At 38.7% G+C, this 20,479-nt stretch overlaps 1 protein-coding gene across 3 annotated transcripts in view; it reads right to left on the reverse strand.

Annotated features, from left to right (window-relative positions):
* Positions 1-493: 493 nt before the first annotated feature.
* ARSK (arylsulfatase family member K) overlaps positions 494-20,479 on the reverse strand; it is a 67,843-nt gene continuing 47,857 nt past the window's right edge. Inside the window, exons 7-9 of one of the 3 annotated variants that reach the window (XR_006268906.1) lie at positions 15,972-16,196; positions 5,581-5,694; positions 494-1,034 (exon numbers count right to left, since the gene is read on the reverse strand). Coding sequence is in view for 2 of the 3 variants with exons in the window: in XM_043464620.1 (XP_043320555.1) it covers positions 13,521-13,810; positions 15,972-16,196 (515 nt within the window). In the remaining variant the exon portion in view is untranslated. Of the gene's footprint in view, positions 1,035-4,846; positions 5,695-10,313; positions 13,811-15,971; positions 16,197-20,479 lie in introns of those variants that run through there. The other 2 variants (XM_043464621.1, XM_043464620.1) reach the window with 2 other exon arrangements.

Consider the following 20,479-nt stretch of genomic DNA (forward strand, 5'->3'; position numbering starts at 1 on the left):
GCTTTCATACAGCAAAACAAGACTCTACCAGCAAAATTACATTTTATAGAACTTTGCTAAGACCTGATAAAACATTGATATGAAAAAAACCAATTCTTCAGGAAATTCTTCAGGGAATTCCCTGGTGGTCCAGTGGTTAGGACTTTGTGCTTTCACTGCTGAGGGCCTGGGTTCGATCCCTGGTCAGGAAAGTAAGATCCTGCAAGCCATGTGGCATGGCCAAAAGCTTTTAAAGAAAAATTAAAAACATAGATTCTCCTCAAAGTAATACCTGCACATAGTTGGAAAATCAGCTAGAACTAGATGGCTGGTAACAATGTGAGGTTTCCCATCCACACATCCTCATGTTTCCTTCCCCTCTTCTAGAGAGGAGCCAATTTAGTTCTATTTCTCTTCTGGCATTTACTTAATTTCATAATTCTAAATAGTAAATGTATAATACTATTTATTGCTTCATTGATTTTAGATATTATCTGTTGGTTTCTCATTAGGTAAGGATTTAGCTCTCACACCCTTTTCCCATGTTTTCTCTTTTCCTGTACTGTTAATACAGTAATATTGTAATTTTGGGTTAGATCTATATTCAGTTTTCACGTTATTTTGAAATGAAAATAATGAATGTTGTAATGTACTATGAGTATCATCATTTTCCCTTTACATTAATTACTACTTTTTCTTAAATTTATTACAATAGGTAGGTCTTCCTGTGCCTTAAGGATTCCCTCACAAGCTAGTCCCTTGTGTATAATTTCCACAAGGTGAGTTCATAACATAATATAGCACCTCCCCGTTGTTTTTTGGAAACCTTCTTACCAAAGACCTCCGTTTCCTCCCAGCATGGGCTGGGTTCTCTCTAGGCCTGCTGCCTGATGAGCATCCCAGAAATGTCCCTCTGTTGTCATCAGAGAAACTCTCTGCCTTTCTCTTCAGTTGGAATTCCTGTTTCTTGGATCTCCTTTCTTTTTCCTTGATTTCTTGCCCTTTGGTAGAACACAGCATCCAATGTGTCATAACGTTAAAAGACTGGACAGAGGCTGAGGAGAGAGCCCTCAATGTACCTGTTACTGGTACAGTCACGTGGATTCAATCTAGACAGGTTGCCTTCTGGTCCAGATGCATCTGGGCACCTCCTTAACCATCACCCTAGAGACTCCTTTCACTTAGCTTTGGTTAGTTCTCCTGCTTTCTAATTTCATGTGTTTTCTTCTTTATTGGTTTATTTCTTTGCTTGGGTAGAAAGCATCCCTCAGTGGCTTCCTGAAAAAGGGTAACTTTTTGGGACCTCGCATGTCTGAAAATTTCTGTCTTTAACCTTCATGCTTCCCTGATGACTTGGCTGTGTTTGCAATTTTATATGGGAAATATTTTCCTTCTAAATTTTGATGGCATTTCTCAATTGCCTTCTGTCTCCTAAGTGTTTGTGTGTAAAAGCCTAAAGTCATTCTGAGTCTTGGTTTGGATGTGATTGCTTTTTCCATTCTAGAAGCTTCTTGATTCTTCTCTTTGTCACTGATGAAATTCACAAAGATGTGGTTTGCAGTGAGTTTATTTTCATTCTCTGTGCTTGACACAGCCAAAAATCATGAATTGTATTTGATTGTAATATTGCTCTAGTGGCCGTTTATCCAGAACAGTTTCCCAGACTTTCTTTTTCATTTTATGACACACAGGGGTCTGAAGGGCTCATGACACATGTTTTGCAGAATGTCTGTAAAGTTGTGTTTGTTTCCATAAAGTTGAATTTTGGTTAGACTTTTGGGGCTGAAACGGGTACATGTGTAGTGCTGTGTCATCACTGCATTATTTTGGGGGCACGTGGTGTTGGCTTGTCTTAATATTGGTGATGTTAAACTTGACATAATCTGTTTTTAAAATATTTTTATTATACAAATAGCACATATTGCATAAAAATTAGACAATAACAATCACTAAACATCACCCACATATAATACTTAGTTATATATCCTTCAGACTATAGTGGCCAGGTCTGTTTATTTACAGAAATATTTCATACTATATACAGTATTTTATATCATGCTTCTTTTTCCAGTTAACATTGTATTTGGACAGTTTTCCATGGCAGTCAGTAAAAAATGTGATATAACTATCTGTTTAACATGAAGTGAATTACAATTATTTAAATAACCCCTTATTTTGGGACAAAGGTTTTCCAATTTTCACTTTATAAATAATTCTGTGAAGAATATCTCTTCACATACATCCTTGCACACATATTCAATTATTCTTTAAGGTAAAATCCTAGGATTGGAATTGCTAAGGCAAAGCACGTGCATTTTTGAAGCATTTTAATACATGGTGCTGAAATGCCCTTGACAGAGGGCACAAGCAATGGATAATGCCTAAGACTTCTTCCCCATAGTCTTTGCAATAATGAGCCTAATTATTGTTTTAAGTTTTTGTCATGCTCTTGGATGAAAAAATAATGTTTCATAGTTAGTTAATCATTTTAAACTTCAGATACAATTCACAAACCATAAAATTTAGCTTTTAAAAGTGTACAGTTTGGTGCATTTCAGTATTACATACTCAGAACTTTGTGTAACCATAGTGCTATCTAATTCTAGAACATTTTCGCCACTCCCGGAAGAAACCCTCCACACAGTCCCTTCATCCCAGATCTCCTGGCAATCACTAATCTACTTGCTGTCTCTATGGAGTTGTCTATTCTAGACATCTCATATAAATGCAGTAATAATAGTATGTGGTCCTTGTGTCTGGCTTTTTTCACTTACCAACATGTTTTTAAGGTTCATCTATATTGTAGCATGTAACAGTACTTCATTCCTCTTTATGGCTAAATACTATCCCATTGTACAGATGATACATTTTGAATTACACAAAAGCATTTATCTCTTAGCAGCTGTTGGACTGTTTCCACTTGTTGAATATTGTGCACAATGCTAGTGTGAATATTTGTGTACAGCTTTTTCTGTGAACATCTCACTTCCATTTTCCAGGATAAAAACCCAGGGGTGGAATTGCTGGGTAATATGGTAATTCTGTGTTTAACTTTTTGAGGAAATTCCAAACCATTTTCCAGAGTATACCACTTTACATTCCCACCAGTAATATATGAGTGTTTCTATTTCTTGCTTTGTGTAGATACAGATTTCCAATTGATGCCATATTCCTTCTGCTTAAACAAGGTCCTTTAATGTTTCTAAATAGTTCAGATCTGCTGGCAACAAATTCTCTCAGCTTCATTTTTGAAAATTTTTTACTAGGTATACAAAATTCTAGGATGACAGTTTGTCTTTGAAGAAGCTGCACCATTGTCTACTAGTTTGCACAGTTTTTGATGAGAAATCTGCTTTAATTCTTATCTTTGTTCCCTCGTACAGAATGTGTTTTTTTCCTCTGGCTGCCTCCAAGATTTTTCTCCTTGTCTGTTTTTCAGCAGTTTGAGTAGGATGTGCTTATGTGTATTTTTGTCTATATTCTTTTTGGGCTTCTGTAAACATTTAGGTTGATTTGTTATCTTCCATTACCTTCAGAAAATTCTCAGAAATTATCTTTTCTATTTCTTGTGACATTTTTCCTCTATTCGCCTTCTATTATTTCAATTGCACTCATATCTTTTCATATTGTCCCACAGTTCTTGGATGCTCTGCTCTATTTTCCCTCATTTTTTCTTTCTTTTTTTCATTCTTTTCTTTTTTTCCTATCCCATGTCTCCTCAGAGGAGTTTGTTATCCTATGAAATTCAGAAATTTATTCTGAACAATTTATTTTGGCCTGTATTTAAGTTTACTAATTCTTTTTTTCAAGTTTACGAATTTTTTGTTTTGTGTTTAGGTGGTTGCTAAGTTATTTGAAGGACTTCTTCATCCATGAAAGCATGTTTTTCATTCCTGGTAAATCAATTTTATTCCTTTCTAAAAAAAAAAAAAATAGTTTCCACTTCGCTGCTGAAATTCCCTATCTGTTCATGCATGTTACCCACATTTCTCCCCAGATCCTTCAATAGCTTAATCATGGAATTTTTGAGTCATTTTTCTCATAGATCCAATTTCTGGGCCATCTCTCAGTCTGGTTCTGACTTATTTCTTCAAAATGGGTCTTTTCTTGCTTCTTTGCCATGTCAGTCTGACCACATGCCAGACATAAGTGACTGACGTAAATAGTATTTACGCCTGAAAATGGGCATGCCTCTTCAGCTGTCAGGCTTAGGGTGAGGGTTGACTAAATGTAGGCAGTAGCTGAGCTAAGTTTGGGTTTTGATGTTGCTGAAGTTATCATTATTCTACTACAGACTTCAGACCCCTCCATCCTGCTGCTGTTCTGCTTTAGTGAGAGGTCTGGAATGCTGGAAGGTTTTTCTCAGTGTTCCTGCTCCACCCTCATGGCCATATGGGGCAGGATGGGAGGTTTCTCTCTCCGTGCCTCTTACCCTTCTCTTAGAAGTAGTGACATCTAGACAGCACATTAAAAAGCAGAGACATTACTTTGCCAATAAGGGTCCATCTAGTCAAAGCTATGGTTTATCCAGTAGTCACACATGGATGTGAGAGTTGGACTAGAAAGAAAGCTGAGTGCTGAAGAATCGATGCTTTTGAACTGTGGTGTTGGAGAAGACTTTTGAGAGTCCCTTGGACTGCAAGGAGATCAAACCAGTCCATCCTAAAGGGGATCAGTCCTGAATATTCATTGGAAGGACTGATGCTGAAGCTGAAACTCCCAATACTTTGGCCACCTGATGCAAAGAATTGACTCATTGGAAAAGACCCTGATGCTGGGAAAGATTGAAGGCAGGAGCAGAAGGGGACGACAGAGGATGAGATGGTTGGATAGCATCACCGACTCAATGGACATGAACTTGAGTAAGCTCCGGGAGTTGGTGATGGACAGGGAGGCCTGGTGTCCTGCAGTCCATGGGGTCACAAAGAGTCGGACACGACAGAGCGACTGAACTGAACTGAACAGAAGTAGTGTGCTGTTGTTCATTGTGGGGGCAGGCTGATTTTTTAAAGAAATTCCCTTATTCTAGCTTCAGTCTATGTAGGCCCTGGGGGCCTGAGCCTCAAGAGTAGGGCGTATCCACATTTCTGTCACTTTCCCCTCTGGCAGCTGAACTTTGTCTTATAATGTGCAAAAGAGCCAGTTTCTCGTCCCTATCCCTGTTGCAAGAGATCTTTGGTTTCTCTCAGTGCAGGATCCTGGACATGACTGGGGCTCTGCGTCCCCTCAGTGGCAGAGATCTTTTGCTACAATCTGTCCCTTCCCAGTGATAGCTGACCTTTTGCAGAGGACTGGGGCTGAGAGTGTTTCCTCTTCTGCCTCAGTGGCAGATGAGTTCTGCTTTGTATGAGAGAAGGTTCTGGGTTTTATGCTTCTCCTCCAGAGGCAGCCCCTCCCCATCTGTATGTCTGTCCCACTGAAGAGGCTCCGTCTAGTCCCTGCCCTGCTCCCCGTCTTTCTCATGAGTGCCGGTGGAGGTCTGTGGAAAGAAATCTCATTACTGGGGGTGGTCTCCCTTGTATGTGCAGCTCTTAGTTCTTGCTGTTATTTTCAGACGTATTTGGCTCCGATGAGTTTGTCAAAATAGTTCTGTTTTCTTACCTGTTCTTTCGGCTGGTGGTTTTTTGTCCTGTCTTCTGCGAAATGTAGGACAGTTTGGGTGTCTCATCTCTTCTCAGAAGGGCTTGCTTCCCTTTTCAGTTCAGTTCCCATGTCCTATGAGAGACTCAGAAGAGTTTTAATTTTGCAGATTATCTAGCTTTTTTCTTTTCTCTTTGATTTCTGTTACTGTGGGAGCAATATTCCCCATCCTATGTGGAAGCAGACATTATTTAAGGACACCAATCTTTTACCATCAATGTTACAACATTTATGATTGTTTTGTTTTCTAATGTCTTGAATATTTATTTTTATTTCCTCTTAATAATAAAAAGTTTAGGGCTGAGTATAGCTGTGGTGTGTCATGTTCTTCTAAGTTGTCTCATTTTCATTATTTAAAAAGTAGCCTATAACTTTAATTTTTTTGACCCAGGAATTTAAGATTCTGTTTTTTAACTTTAAAATTAAGAGAAGAAAGGGGGCTAAAAATATTTACTGAGAGTTTAATGTATATAATTGTAAGCATCACACACACAAACCCAGAATATCTAACCAGAATCAGTTCAGTTCAGTTCAGTTCAGTCTCTCAGTCATGTCCGACTCTTTGCAACCTCATGAATTGCAGCATGCCAGGCCTCCCTGTCCATCACCAACTTCCAGAGTTTACTCAAACTCATGCCCATCAAGTCGGTGATGCCATCCAGCCATCTCATCCTCTGTTGTCCCCTTCTCCTCCTGCCCCCAATCCCTCCCAGCATCAGGGTCTTTTCCAATGAGTCAACTCTTCGTGTGAGGTGGCCAAAGTACTGGACTTTCAGCTTCAGCATCAGTCCTTCCAATGAACACCCAGGACTGATTTCCTTCAGGATGGACTGGTTGGATCTCCTTGCAGTCCAAGGGACTCTCAAGAGTCTTCTCCAACACCACAGTTCAAAAGCATCAATTTTTTGGACTCAGCTTTCTTCACAGTCAACTCTCACATCCATTCATGAGTACTGGAAAAAACCATAGCCTTGACTAGATGGACCTTTGTTGACAAAGTAATGTCTGCTTTTCAATATGCTGTCTAGGTTGGTCATAATTTTCCTTCCAAGGAGTACACGTCTTTTAATTTCATGGCTGCAATCACCATCTGCAGTGATTTTGGAGCCAAAAAAATAAAGTCAACCACTGTTTCCACTGTTTCCCCATCTATTTGCCATGAAGTGATGGGACTGGATGCCATGATCTTAGTTTTCTGAATGTTGAGCTTTAGGCCAACTTTTTTCACTCTCCTCTTTCACTTTTCATAAGAGGCTTTTTAGTTCCTCTTCATTTCTGCCATAAGGGTGGTTGTCATCTGCATATCTGAGGTTATTGATATTTTTCCCAGCAATCTTTGATTTCCGCTTTGATTCCAGCCCAGCATTTCTCATGATGTACTCTGCATATAAGTTAAATAAGCAGGGTGACAATATACAGCCTTGACGTACTCCTTTTCCTATTTGGAACCAGTCTGTTGTTCCATGTCCAGTTCTAACTGTTGCTTCCTGACCTGCATACAGGTTTCTCAAGAGGCAGTCAGGTGGTCTGGTATTCCCATCTCTTTCAGAATTTTCCACAGTTTATTGTGATCCACACAGTCAAAGGCTTTGGCATAGTCAATAAAGCAGAAATAGATGTTTTTCTGGGACTCTCTTGCTTTTTCGATGATCCAGCAGATGTTGGCAATTTGATCTCTGGTTCCCCTGCCTTTTCTAAAAACAGCTTGAACATCTGGAAGTTCATGGTTCACGTATTGCTGAAGCCTGGCTTGGAGAAGTTGTTGAGCAGTTACTTTACTAGCGTGTGAGATTGAGGGCAATTGTGTGGTAGTTTGAGCATCTTTGGCATTGCCTTTCTTAGGGCTGGTAATAAAAACGTGACCTTTCCAGTCCTGTGGCCACTGCTGAGTTTTCCAAATTTGCTGGCATATTGAGTGTAGCACTTTCACAGCATCATCTTTCAGGATTTGAAATAGCTCAACTGGAATTCCATTACCTCCACTAGCTTTGTTCTTAGCGATGCTTTCTAAGGCCCACTTGACTTCACATTCCAGGATGTCTGGCTCTAGGTGAGTGATCACACCATTGTGATTATCAACCAGTATAGAAGGGATCAATCTGTTTTCCACATTGACCTTCTTTCACCTACTTTGTAATTATCTCTCTTTTTGCTCATGGCCCCTCATCACCAAATTCTAGTTTGATTCAGTGATTTACAATATGCTTTAATAGCCAGTAAGGATTGTCCAATCTCAATGTTCTCTCTCCATAATTTATTAGATGCTTCAGACATTCAATGTTCCTTGAAAACCTTAAGGTCATTTAGTCCAATGAAAGAAAAACCTTATTGGGATTAAAAGCTGTATTGTGTGAAATGTATGCATTAATTCTGGAAAAGAGCATTTTAGTATTAGACCCTACTATCCCAGAACATGCTGTCATTCCATGTCCGAATCTTGTTTGTAAACTTAATAGAACTTTATAATTTTTTTCATCTAGGTTCGTGCCTCCTATTAAACTTTAAACTGTTTTATAGAATGTCATATTGTGAGTGGAATATTTTTCCTAATTTCTATTTTTATCTAGTGATTGTTCTTACAGATAATTAACATTCTTACAGATAGGTATTGATTTTTGTATTTATTTAACAAATCTTATCTCAGCTATTTAACAAATCTCATCAATTATAAAGTTTTTAGTAGGATCCCTTGGGTTTTATGAAATGGAAAACCACCAACAGTAGAAAGAATACAGATCTACTTTTTTTTTCCTTTTTACAAAGAGAAATAAAAACATATAAGGCTCCCCCAGTGGACGCTTCTGGTTCAAGACCATAGTTTGAATAACAAGGTTCCAGACCCATGGTTCTTGCACATTGCTGCATATTAGAATCACCTGGAGAGCTTTAAAGACTCTCAACGCTTGGAGGTGGGAGCCAGGCATTAATACTTTTTAAATATCCTCCGGTGATCCCAAATTGCAGCAAGCTGTGAACTGTTGTTCTAGACTAGTAGTTAGCAATCTGTGGCCCCCAGGCCAGACCCTGTGTTTTTGTAAACGGGGCTTCACTGGAACACAGCCAGGCTCATCTGTTCACGTACTGTCTGCTTTCATGCTGCCGCGGCAGGACTGAGCAGTTGTGAAAGAGACCATATGGCTCACAGGCGTAAAATACTTAGTATCCGGCCTTTTTCATAGAAAAAGGAAAGATAAAGAGGGATAGAGTTCATTTGTCACACTCTCCTCTGAAGGCTTTTGCGAGAATTTACTCTTTCTAGAAGGCTCAGCTTTATTGAGCAGGCGACTCCTTTTCACCCCTTGCCCCGTTATGGACAAATGGGTTGGTTTTCTAAAACAATGTATTATCTGAAAAACTCAAAAATACTAATTGAACAAATATTTACTGAGCTTCTACTGCGTGTAAGGTCCTTGCGGGTACTTTAGGAAACAAAAAAGGACCAAAGGCAGTTCCCGTACAGAGCTTCCATTCTAGTGGGGCAGGAGGGGTGGGAGACAGCATCAACAAATTAGGTCTGTAAAACATACACTAAGCTGGAGAGTAATGATTTATATGCCGAACAATAAAGCAGGTAAGCCCTTGTGATGAGGTTAACATTTTAGCCATGACCTGGAGGAGATAACAAAAGTGAGCCCTTTTGAAATCTGAGAGAAGAACAGCATTCTAGGCCAAAAGAGTTGACAGGCACAAAGGCCTTGAGTTCATGCTTGTCTGACGTGCCTGGACAAGGACAGGAAGGCCAGTGGGGCTGGAGCAGAGCTTCAAAGTGGAGTGTGGAAGGAGAGGTGCGGTGTGAGGCCAGGTCACTTAGGGCCCTGTAGCCAGCCAGGCCGTCCTAAAGGAGATCAGTCCTGAATAGTCATTGGAAGGACTGATGCTGAAGCTGAAACTCCAGTGCTTTGGCCACCTGATGCAAAGAGCCGACTCACTGGAAAAGACCCTGATTCTGAGAAAGACTGAGGGCAGGAGGAGAAGGGGATGACAGAGGATGATATGGTTGGATGGCATCACCGATTCAATGGACATGAGTTTGAGCAAGCTCTGGGAGATGGTGACAGACAGGGAAGCCTGGCGTGCTGTAATCAATGGGGTTGCAGAGCTGGACACAGCTGAGCAACTGAACAACAACAACAGTACATAGACAAGTGCTAAATTTATTAACTTGAAACTCTGTTTTTCTCTAATTAACACAGTCTTTTGATGTTCCTACTGCCTGCTTCTTTGTTGCAAAAACTCCTATATAACCTGGCTCTTCCCTTACCACTTTGGGGCAGTCTCTCCCTCAGAGCTATCTGAGAGGCTGCTTGCTGGGCTTAGGTCCTCAGCAAGTCTGCCGATAAAATATAATTCTCAACTTCTAGGCTGTGCTCCTTTTTTTTTTTCTTTCAGTCAACAGGTTTTTATAGAGTAAAGTGAGAAACCAGTGGAAGGTTTGAGTATCCATCAGTGTGATCTGCTATATCTTAACAGAATCACTCTGACTGCTATGTTGAGAAGAGACTGAGAAAAGCCAAGGGCAGATTCAGGGAGACCTCCTAAGAGGCTATTGCAAAATTCCAAACAACAGATTCTGGTGAACTGGAAGAGGGTGGTAGCAGTAAAACACAAAGCCTAAAGATTGTCCTCAATCCAGCTACTAATTAGTGCCAGGTCCTCTTAGACTCTGGCATTAGATGATTTGTCTTGGTTTTGTAAGTTTTTCTTCTTCTTCTTCTTTTTTTTTTTTCTTTCTTGGTTGTTAAGATACCATTTTGGATTAGATACAGTCCTAAAACATAATTTTACCTAATTATGATCCTATATTGGTGGTGGTGGTTTAGTTGCTAAGTCGTGTCTGACCCTTGTGACCCCATGTAGTTTATCAGGTTCCTCTGTCTGTGGGATTTCCCAGGCAAGAATATTGGAGTGGTTGCCATTTTCTTCTCTGGGGATCTTCCCAACCCAGGGATTGAACTTGAGTTTCCTACGTTGCAGGCAGTTTCCTGCATTGAAAGCGGATTCTTTACCAACTGAGCCACCGCAGAAGCTATGTTGGATATGATTAAAACATTGTAGACGCTTGGTAAATTCTAACAATGAATGCATCTTAAAGGGGTTGAATAGAATGAGGTGGATTATATTTATCTTTATATGCCCATGTTTTCAGAATCATTTCTATTATTATTGCTTTATTTTTCCCTATAATAACATATATATCACACATTAGATATTTTTATATCCCTTAGGTTCAGTTAGGAGATAGGAGGTAGATTTGTATATTTTAATTTTAACCTCAATAATCTAGTACTGAAATCTTTCTCTTAATAGTTTTACTTCAGAATACATATGAAGTGAAATTTATTTCTGAGAAATTCATACATAAATGCAAAGATAAGCTCATACAAATTCACTGAAGGACAATAAACAAAGGAGATGAACTGGCTCATGAAGAAAACTTCTAAGACAGTTTGAAAAGGGAAGTTAGGTTAAAAAGGAATTAGGTAAAACTGTTATTTGCAGATAGACTTTTTACCTGAAGACTATAAGATACCAACTGGAAAATTACTGGTACAAAAATGTATTATTGGCATAAAGTAAATATGTAGACATAGAGCTTGCATATATAAATAACTGGTTAGAAGATACAATGGAAGAAGCATTTATTTAAAATAGCACAGATGATAAAATACCATCAAATGATAAAATAGCTAGGAATAAAGTCACCTCTGGCTACACACTAGGATCATCTGCCTGGCAGCTTAACAAACAAAACAGTAGCAAGAACAAAACTGCCCAGGTGCCATCCCTGGAATTCTAATCCCACTGCTGTGGGGTGGGGTCTGAGTTAAGCCGCTTCAGTCATGTCTGACTCTTTGCGGCCCCATGGACTGTAGCCCACCAAGCCCCTCTGTCCATGGGATTCTCCACGCAAGAATACTGGGGTGGGTTCCCACGTCCTTCTCCAGGGGATCTTCCTGACCCAGGGGTTGAACCCATGTCTCTTATGTCTCCTGCTTTGGCAGGCAGGTTCTTTACCACTGGCGCCACTGGGAAGCACAGGGATGAGGCCTAGGTGGCATTTTTTAAAGGTCCCTACTTCCTAAAAATGTCTATGAAGATACTGATCTATATGAAGAAAACTTAGCATACTATTGAGTGATATAAAGAAGTCTTAAAGAAAGGGGCAAGTATACTATATTCTTTAGAATAACTGAATATCATAAAAAATTCAGTTCTCCCTAAATTAGGCTATACACTTAGTATGATATCATAAAAAGACTACCAAGATTTTTCATTTTTGCAACTAGACAGGTTGATTCTAGATTTATATAAGAAAAATAAATAAGCAAGAATAGCCCGGACAATTCTGAAAAAGAAAACTGATTCACGGGAAACAGTCCTACCAGATATTGCCTACCCCATCTATAAACAAAATAGAATGGTCCACTGCAAAGTAAGAAATGTTTTGAAAGGACCCAAATGTCAGTGTGACTTGTATATAATAAAAATGTCATCTCAGATCAATAGAGGAAAAGATCATTTATTCAATAAAAGTTGTTATATAGCAAAGTGGCATTTTCTAACCGATGGAATAAATATTACTTTTCTCAATGAGAGGTCAATTGGGTGGTCATCTTAAAAAAAAAAAAGAAGCTAAAGTTAGATCTCTAATATGTAATACATTCCCATGGGTTAAAAATCTAAGAGTGAAAAATAAAACTCTAAATGAAGATAGGTAGGAAAAGCCATTCTAAATATGACACAAAATCCCAAAGCCACAAAAGCAAAGATTCATAAATCAGACTGCATGAAAATACCAATTTCTACATGTCAACAAACACTAGGGCACTAGTCAAAATACAAATTATGAAAAGGAAAAAAATATTTGCAGCTTCTCTAACAGACAGAGAGCTAATATCTAAAGTATGCCTGTAATAACAAAGACAAATAACCAACAGAAAATAGGCAAAGTGTAAAAAAGGAAAAGGTCATGGTAAAGAAAATTCCAATGCCCATTAAAAATATGAAAATATGATCTACTTTACATATAATAAGGAAAATAACAACAAGATATTTTATATCTGCCCAATTGGCAATAAATGCAAGGACACATTTCTAATGAAAATATAAATTGGTATAACTTTTGTAGGGTTAATATAGGAGTGTCTAGAGTAATTTTGCTAGATATAGTCTTGCCCCAGCAATTTCACTTCTAGATGTCTTTGTTAAAGTGGAGAAAAAGAGAGCAAGGTATTTTGCATGGTATGTTACCATTTGTTGGGGGTGGGGGAGTGCTGTCTCTCAAAGGATACATAGGAAGGCGGTTACAGTACTTATCTCCAAAAAGGAGAACTGGATGGTTGAGGGACTGGAAAAGAAAAGTGACTTCACACTCATTGTTAACCCTTTAGTACCTTTTTGAAATTTATACCTTGTGCATATATTTTGCCTATTAAAAAAATTAAATAAGATCAGCCATATCTATGGTCTGTGTCCCATAAAATACTCCAAATTCTCCCATCAAATACATTCAAATGATCTATGTCCAATCAGATAAAAATAACTCATCATACACCATCAAATACTCAAAACTATTTTATGGTTCATAAGTAATCATTTTAGTAATGGTTAAAATATTCTATATTCCATAATATTCAGAGGAACACAACTTTATGTTCTAGTATTTGTTTCCATCCTTTTAATACTCCCATTAAGTTGTTAGAAGTTGGTAAGAATAAGGTCTTGATAGTAATCATTTTGAAAATATATTATTCTATAATGATTGGTATCTTATTTTAAAAGAGTACATTCTTTAATTTAAAATCAGTAATTAGTAAAAGTAACATTTAAAATGTATAATGAATCATGATTTTGTAGCATATTTCTACATAACTCTTAAACATTCTTTTCTTTTTTGTTGTTCAAATTGTTTTTGGATCAGAGTGGGATTTAAGCCACTGATCAATGGCATTTTCATACTTCTTTGGTTCTTTCAGCCAGTCCTGATGCCACCTAAGGTTTGCTATGACATTTGAATAGTTTTGCCCTATACTTTGTTTCCACTTGATAAACTGCTCTTTATTGTATTGGTGGACAGAAGCCGAAACCTTAGGGTAGTTAATAATGGAACGAAGCTTCTGATCCAAAGAAGAAGTAACTTCTGGAAATTTTGCAGCAATATTTGTTAATTCATCTGGATCTGAGGAAAGATCTGAAAGAAAAAAAATTGAGTAACTGTCAAAACAGTTACCAGCTTAAAAAATATTTTTTAGAATGTCATTACTCTGTAACAGATAATGCAGTATAGTTTCTTTTTATTTTCAGTTCTTCTTAGTGTAGTAAGCTGAAGGATGGTATAAATGGAAATTTAATATATCAAAAGTTAAATGCCTTTCTAAATGTATGTCTCTTCCTTCTTATTATCATCCTACTATCACATTTTTCCCTTTACCTATTCTTAGATGGCAGAAACAGTCAAACTAGTAGGCCGGCTTAGCCTCAGTTCTTTCTGTTTTTGATATGTTGCTTACTTTGATGTGCAAAATATATATATATATATATTAATGCTTATATTGTTCCATTTCAACAGGCCCAAATGTTCCAGCTATAGGAATTCTTTATATAGCCGAGTCATGTTCTTGCAACTTCCCTTACTCCTAGGTTTTTTGTTTGTTTTTAAATACATTTGCAACCTGTGCTTGAATTTTTGAAAATTACATTCAGTGATACTATTTGAGCAAATAGTCATGGAAATAAGAACTCTCAATCACTACCATCGAGAAAATAATGATAAACATTTCAGATAACATAAACACTCCTTTGACCTACAGTGTAGGAGAAGACAGAGGATATGCCAACCTCTGACAGATAGAATGCCAACCTAGTCGGAAAAATAGCAAATTGAAGCTCTTATGACAATTAGCCTACGACAGTAAATGAACAATGAATGCACAGTGAGGGAAAAACCCCTACAGGCTTATTTGAGTGCATGAGCCAGAAGATTGCTGATGACACTCATGATTTTGCTGGGTGATTTCAGATGGCACCTCTCTGAGAAAGGGAAATCAGTGAATAAACCCTAGAGAATACAGGAACGGCAGGCTCCCCCACTGATTCTTTGATAGTCACATCTGCTTTTTGCATAACATAAATAATGAATGAACAAGAGATACCCATTATTCAACAGAATGAAAACTTCAGTACATTTTTGAAGCCAAGAATCTCCTCCTTTTAGAGAAGGAGGGGTCAATCAGTTCAGCCTCTAAAGAATTATTTTGAATTAATAATTTTGGCATTTATAACTGGGAAAAAAACTTAGGGAAAAAGGAATATTAAAAATAGCTTTAGCACATATTTTATGTGCAAAAAGGTGGTAAAGAATAAGTAAAACCATAAATCTAATATTACTGCTTGAAAACAAATTCAGAGTAGTGATTCTACCAGGTTTTTGTAGGGGAAAAGGAGCATGGATTTGAAAGTCAGACCTGGGTTGAAAATCTTAAGCTTTTCCACTTTTTAACTGTGAGACTTTGCATAGGTATCTGAACCCTAGTCTTCAAATCCTAATCTTCTCTATAAAATAAGGATGATAATATCATCTTGGAGGGGATTCCCCAATGGTTCAGCAGGTAAAGAATCCACCTATGATGCAAGAGATGCAGGTTCAATTCCTGGGTTGGGAATATCCCCCAGAAGAGGTCATGGTAACCCACTCCAGTATTCTTGCCAGGAAAGTCCCCTGGACAGAGGAGCCTGGCGGGCTATGGTCCATGGGTCGCAAAGAGTCAGACACAACTGAAGTGATTGAGCACACGGCACATCATCTTGCAGGGTTGAGGGGAACGTTAAATAATAAATGTAGGATGTCAGCCTCCATAAGACAGAGGAGTTAATCTTCCGGAACAACTGAATCTGAGGTACAATGAGAGGGCGCTGACTACCGATTGGGGAAGATAACTGTGAATATCAGAAGACACCTTGATCAGAGAATATAGCAGTGTCAGTCTTGAGACCCAGATCAAAAGCTTTAGGGCACTTGCTTTGTTATTCAGATGCTGATTTTCAAAGAAGCGGCTTCTCTCCAGGGCAACATTTTGTAAACTAACCCAGTGTGAAAAACTGCAGGTATTTATTTATTTTAACAAAGATTTGGTTCAGTCGCTCAGTTGTGTCAGACTCTGTGACCCCATGGACTGCAGCATGCCAGGCTTCCCTACCCATCACCAACTCCCGGAGCTTACTCAAATGTATGTCCATCGAGTCGGTGAAGCCATTCAACCATCTGAACAAAGATTATTGGCTCCCTTGGGTAAATACTGTATAGGTCAACTCATTAAAACTAATCTCTACCTAAAAAATATCAGCAAACTTACCGAAGAGTTGAGGCAATACTGAAGCACCATCAGAGTAGGCTATATACTTCCATTGGTTAGTTCGAAGCATGTAGGTGGAAGCATTTACATTGCATCCATGGAATTCACTCAGAATCCAGGGTGGATGTAGGTTTTTGAATTTTTGTTCATTCTTAAACATTTCTGATGCTGATGGCAGCAGAGAGTATCCGCTCAGGTTCTGAGGCAGAGGAATTCCAGCAATATCTACATGACAAAAATAAGACTTTTTTTTTTTTTTGGCTGCATCCCATAGCATGTGGGATGATCCCTGACCAGGGGTGGAACCTCTGCCCCCTGCATTGGAGTTGTGGAGTCTTAACCACTGGGTAGCCAGGGAAGTCCCAAAATAACACAGGATTTTAAAATAAGTCATTCTTTCATTTGTTGAACATTGATAAATGACATCATTAAAGGTCACAGAGACTAAAGATTGTATATAGATTTTGTAAATAGACTGCCTAGACCCAAATGCTCACTTCCCAGCCTGTGACTTTGGGCATGTTGTTAACCATTCTGAACCTCAGTTTCTTCATCTGTAAAAGGGAAATAATAATAGTGCCTGTATTTCACAGGTCTATTTTAGGTTTAAATCTGATAACTTATGTAAAATTCTGAGCATAGGGCCTGACACATAGGAAACCCTCAACAAATATTAGTTAATATCATAAGTCCTTCATTTCTGAATGATTAAGAGATCACAGGTATCTCACAGATTTGTTCCACAGAGTATTAACAAAATGTATATGAAAAAGGAGTCTAGTAGTTACATATGTTTGCAAACAATGGTTAAAATTAAATAGATAAATTTATTGTAGATGTAAATTTATTGCTGATGTGTATCATAAAGCTTCAAGGTATATGGTGTGCCATGTATCCCAAAGTTATTTGATGACAGAATTTCTGTTTATTTCTAAGTAGCATCTTGAGGGACTAATATTTTGCAGAACATATGTTGGGAAATCCTGGATCATACTGATTTAGAGAAAAATAATCTATTTTTTCCATATTAAATATAGATACAAAAAACAAAGCATAAGAAGTGTCTAACTTAAAAAAGAGGCAGTATTTTTTAAAAGTGGTTTAAAAGCATTTGCTTGGAATTTCCTATAGAAAAATAGGGAATCACTGGGAGTCCAGTGGTTAGGACTCTTGTGATTTCACTGCCATGCAGCCAGGTTCAATTCTGGTAGGGAAACTAAGATCTCTCAGGCCATGAAAAAAAAAAAAATTACTGTTAATTATGGCTGGGGACTTGGGGTAGTTCCAAAAGGAGTCTGCAGTTGCCTCCCCCACAGTTTCTCTGGTTTCAATGTTCCATGTTTTTAGAAACATTAACTCAGAAATAATTATATTTCCAATGAAAAGTAGAAAGTAATATATCTGCAATGCTAGAAATTAAACAAAATTGAATAAGAAAAATATTTTAGCTTGACTGTACATATTTGAGTGAGCTTCCCAGGTGGCTCAGTGGTATAAAGAATTCACCTGTCAGTGCAGGAGACCCAGGTTTGATCCCTGGGTTGAGAAGATCTCCTGGAGAAGGAAATGGCCAGCCACTCCAGTATTCTTGGGTGGAAAATTCCATGGACAGAGGAGCCTGGCGGGCCACAGTGCATGGGGTTGCAAAGAGTTGGCCACAACTGAGCACACACATAAAGGTATGTGCGGCAAAACAGATTAATTAAAAGAGAATAAGGAAGTAGACAAAGGCCTCTATGAATCTCCTAAAGAGACTTGTTTTACATATAACTTAATTTTAAAAAATTGTATCTTCTGTTTCCTTGGAAGGGGCATATTACAAGTCCTAATCTTCTGCCAACCATCAACCCTCAGGGACTTTTTTTGAGAAAGAATGAAAGGACAAGTAAAAGAAGGAAATAAAGAGAAATATTTGAAATAATGGGTTAAAAAGAAAAGAAGAAGAAAGTGCAAAGATGTTAAAGAGAGAAAATGCACAAGATGCACAAGAGAAAAGATGGCCCAGGACTTCCCCGGAGGTCCAATGGTTAAAAATCTGCCTGCCAATCAGGGGACCTGAGTTCCTTCCCAGGTGGGGGAAGATTCCACATGCCACATGTCAACTGAGCCCCTGTACCACAACTACTGAGGCCTCATTCTAGAGTCTGTTCCCTGCAACAAGAGAAGCCAAGGCAATGAGAAACCCAAGTGCTCACTGCAACTAGAGAGTAGCCCCTGCTTGCCGCAACTAGAGAAAGCCCATGCACAGCAACGAAGACCCGGTGCGGCCAAAGCTTAATTCAATAATTAAAAAATAATAATTTTAAAAAAGAAAAAGATGGCCCAAGATGAAACCAATTGAGCTGCAAGACAGTAGGCTACTTACTGTAAGGTCTACTGTAAGATGTGGAGAAGGAAATGGCAACCCACTCCAGGATTCTTGCCTGGAAACTCCCGTGGACGGAGGAGCCTGGGGGGGCTACAGTCCGCAGGGTCGCAAAGAGTCGGACACGACTGAGCGATTTCCCTTTCACTGTAAGAAGAAAGTGGCCCGGGAACAGGCTGGACCCGGCTGGTCAGTGCGTCAGCCGTTAGCACGCACCACTGGGAGGCAGAGGAAGGGGAGAAGGGCTTTGGAGATGGCTGGAAAGCAGGGATCGACTGGGAAGTTTCCTGTATTTAGCATCTTAATCAACTTTAATACTTAGACATGCCTTATTTCAGATCTAATCTTAGCCTAATTTTCCTAAAGAAACTTGTTAGACCAAGAAAATTTAAATAATTCTGTTTAAACTGGGATAAGAATCCATTTCAGTATTAATTTTTTTTTTAACTCATCTAACAAGGGGCTTCCCAGGTAGCACAGTGGTAAAGAATCCAGCTGCCAATGCAGGAGACACAAGAGAGGCAAGTTCGATCCCTGGGTTGGGAAGATCCCCTGGAGCAGGAAATGGCAACCCACTCCAGTATTCTTGTCTGGAAAATCCCATGGACAGAGGAGCCTGGCGGGCTACAGTCCGTGAGGTTGCAAAGAGTCAGACATGACTGAGCTACTGAGCACAGTACACTACTAACAAGCTAGTTGCTAGTCCAGATGTAGGGAAGCAACAGTGGACAAAGCAGGCATGCTCCCTCAGACTCCAGGAGCTTACATTCTAACGTGGGGAGGCAGACAGACATGCCAGATGGTGATCAGTGCAATGGAGAAAAATAAATCAGGGTAAGAGGGCTTAGAGAGTGATGGCAGGAATGTGTGTGTGCGCCGTGTTATAAGGATGGTCAGGGGAGGCCTCTCTGCTGCGGCGACGTAAACAGAGACCTGGGGAGAAAGGGCTACATGAGCCCAGTAGATCTCTGGAAGTGGAGAGGAAGGGCCTTTCCCCAGGGAACAGCACGTGTAAACACTGAGGCAGGAAGCTGCTTCATCCTATCTGCTTCCCAAACACTAAGGAGTCCTGCATGGCTGGAGCAGAGTACGTGAGGGTAAAGTTGTTTGAGATGAGTTGGGGGGAGGAAGAAATCATGTTGGACTCACAGGTCTAATCAGAGATTCTGGATTTTAGTCTAAGTGATTTTGAGCAGAACCATGTCATGGTTTAGATGGTAACTATTGCATGGTGATGCAGGAGACAGGGGTTCGATCCCTGGGTCAGGAAGATCCCTTGGAGTAGGAAATGGCAAACTCACTCCAGTATTCTCGCCTGGAGAATCCCATGGACAGAGGAGCCTTGAGGCTGCAGTCCAGAGTCACAAAGAGTCAGACACAGCTTAGTGACATTAATGTAAAAATATTAAATAACAAAATATTAAATACTATTAATATAAAAATATTAATGTTAATAATATCTCACATTTAACCACTTACCATGTTCCAGTCATTGTTCCAGGCAATGGAACAGTCACTGTTATTTCCATTTTATTGATATGAAAACTGAAGACCAAGACATGTTATGTTTCTGTCTCAAGGGTATACAGTTGGTAAATGCTGAAGGAGGTATTTGAATTTAGGCAGTCTGACTCCAGGATCTCTGGAGTCTTCAATACTGCTCCACAAGTCTGGATCTACTGTAGTTATTCAACTTTACAGTATTTTTCAGCCAATTAAGACAAAATAATCTATGTACAATGACCCTCCCAACCCTTCACTAAGATCCTGTAACAAGGAAGGTTTTGCAATTTAAATCATTAGTATTGAAGCATTCTTTTAAACACAACTGCATTTCTATACAATTACATTTTCACAGTTTAAACAGATCCTGGATTTATTCTTTATGTGAAAAGAAGGTAGCTATTTTTAAAAAGGCCAACTATTAAATGAAAAAAATTCACATGAACATAAGAAGTTTAAAAGAGAATGTCAAGACAATTTTAATTTTAAAATGATATTATTTCTAACTGAGCTAAAGGATGCTGATACTAGATTATTAGAGAAGAAAATATTTTGGAGAGTAATTATTTTAAAAAAAAAACTATTTTATTGAAGTATAGCTGACTTACAATGTTGTGTTACTTTCTGCTATATAGCCAAG

The sequence above is a fragment of the Cervus canadensis genome, chromosome 4, assembly GCF_019320065.1.
Source record: "Cervus canadensis isolate Bull #8, Minnesota chromosome 4, ASM1932006v1, whole genome shotgun sequence".
Classification (NCBI taxonomy): Eukaryota; Metazoa; Chordata; class Mammalia; order Artiodactyla; family Cervidae; genus Cervus; species Cervus canadensis.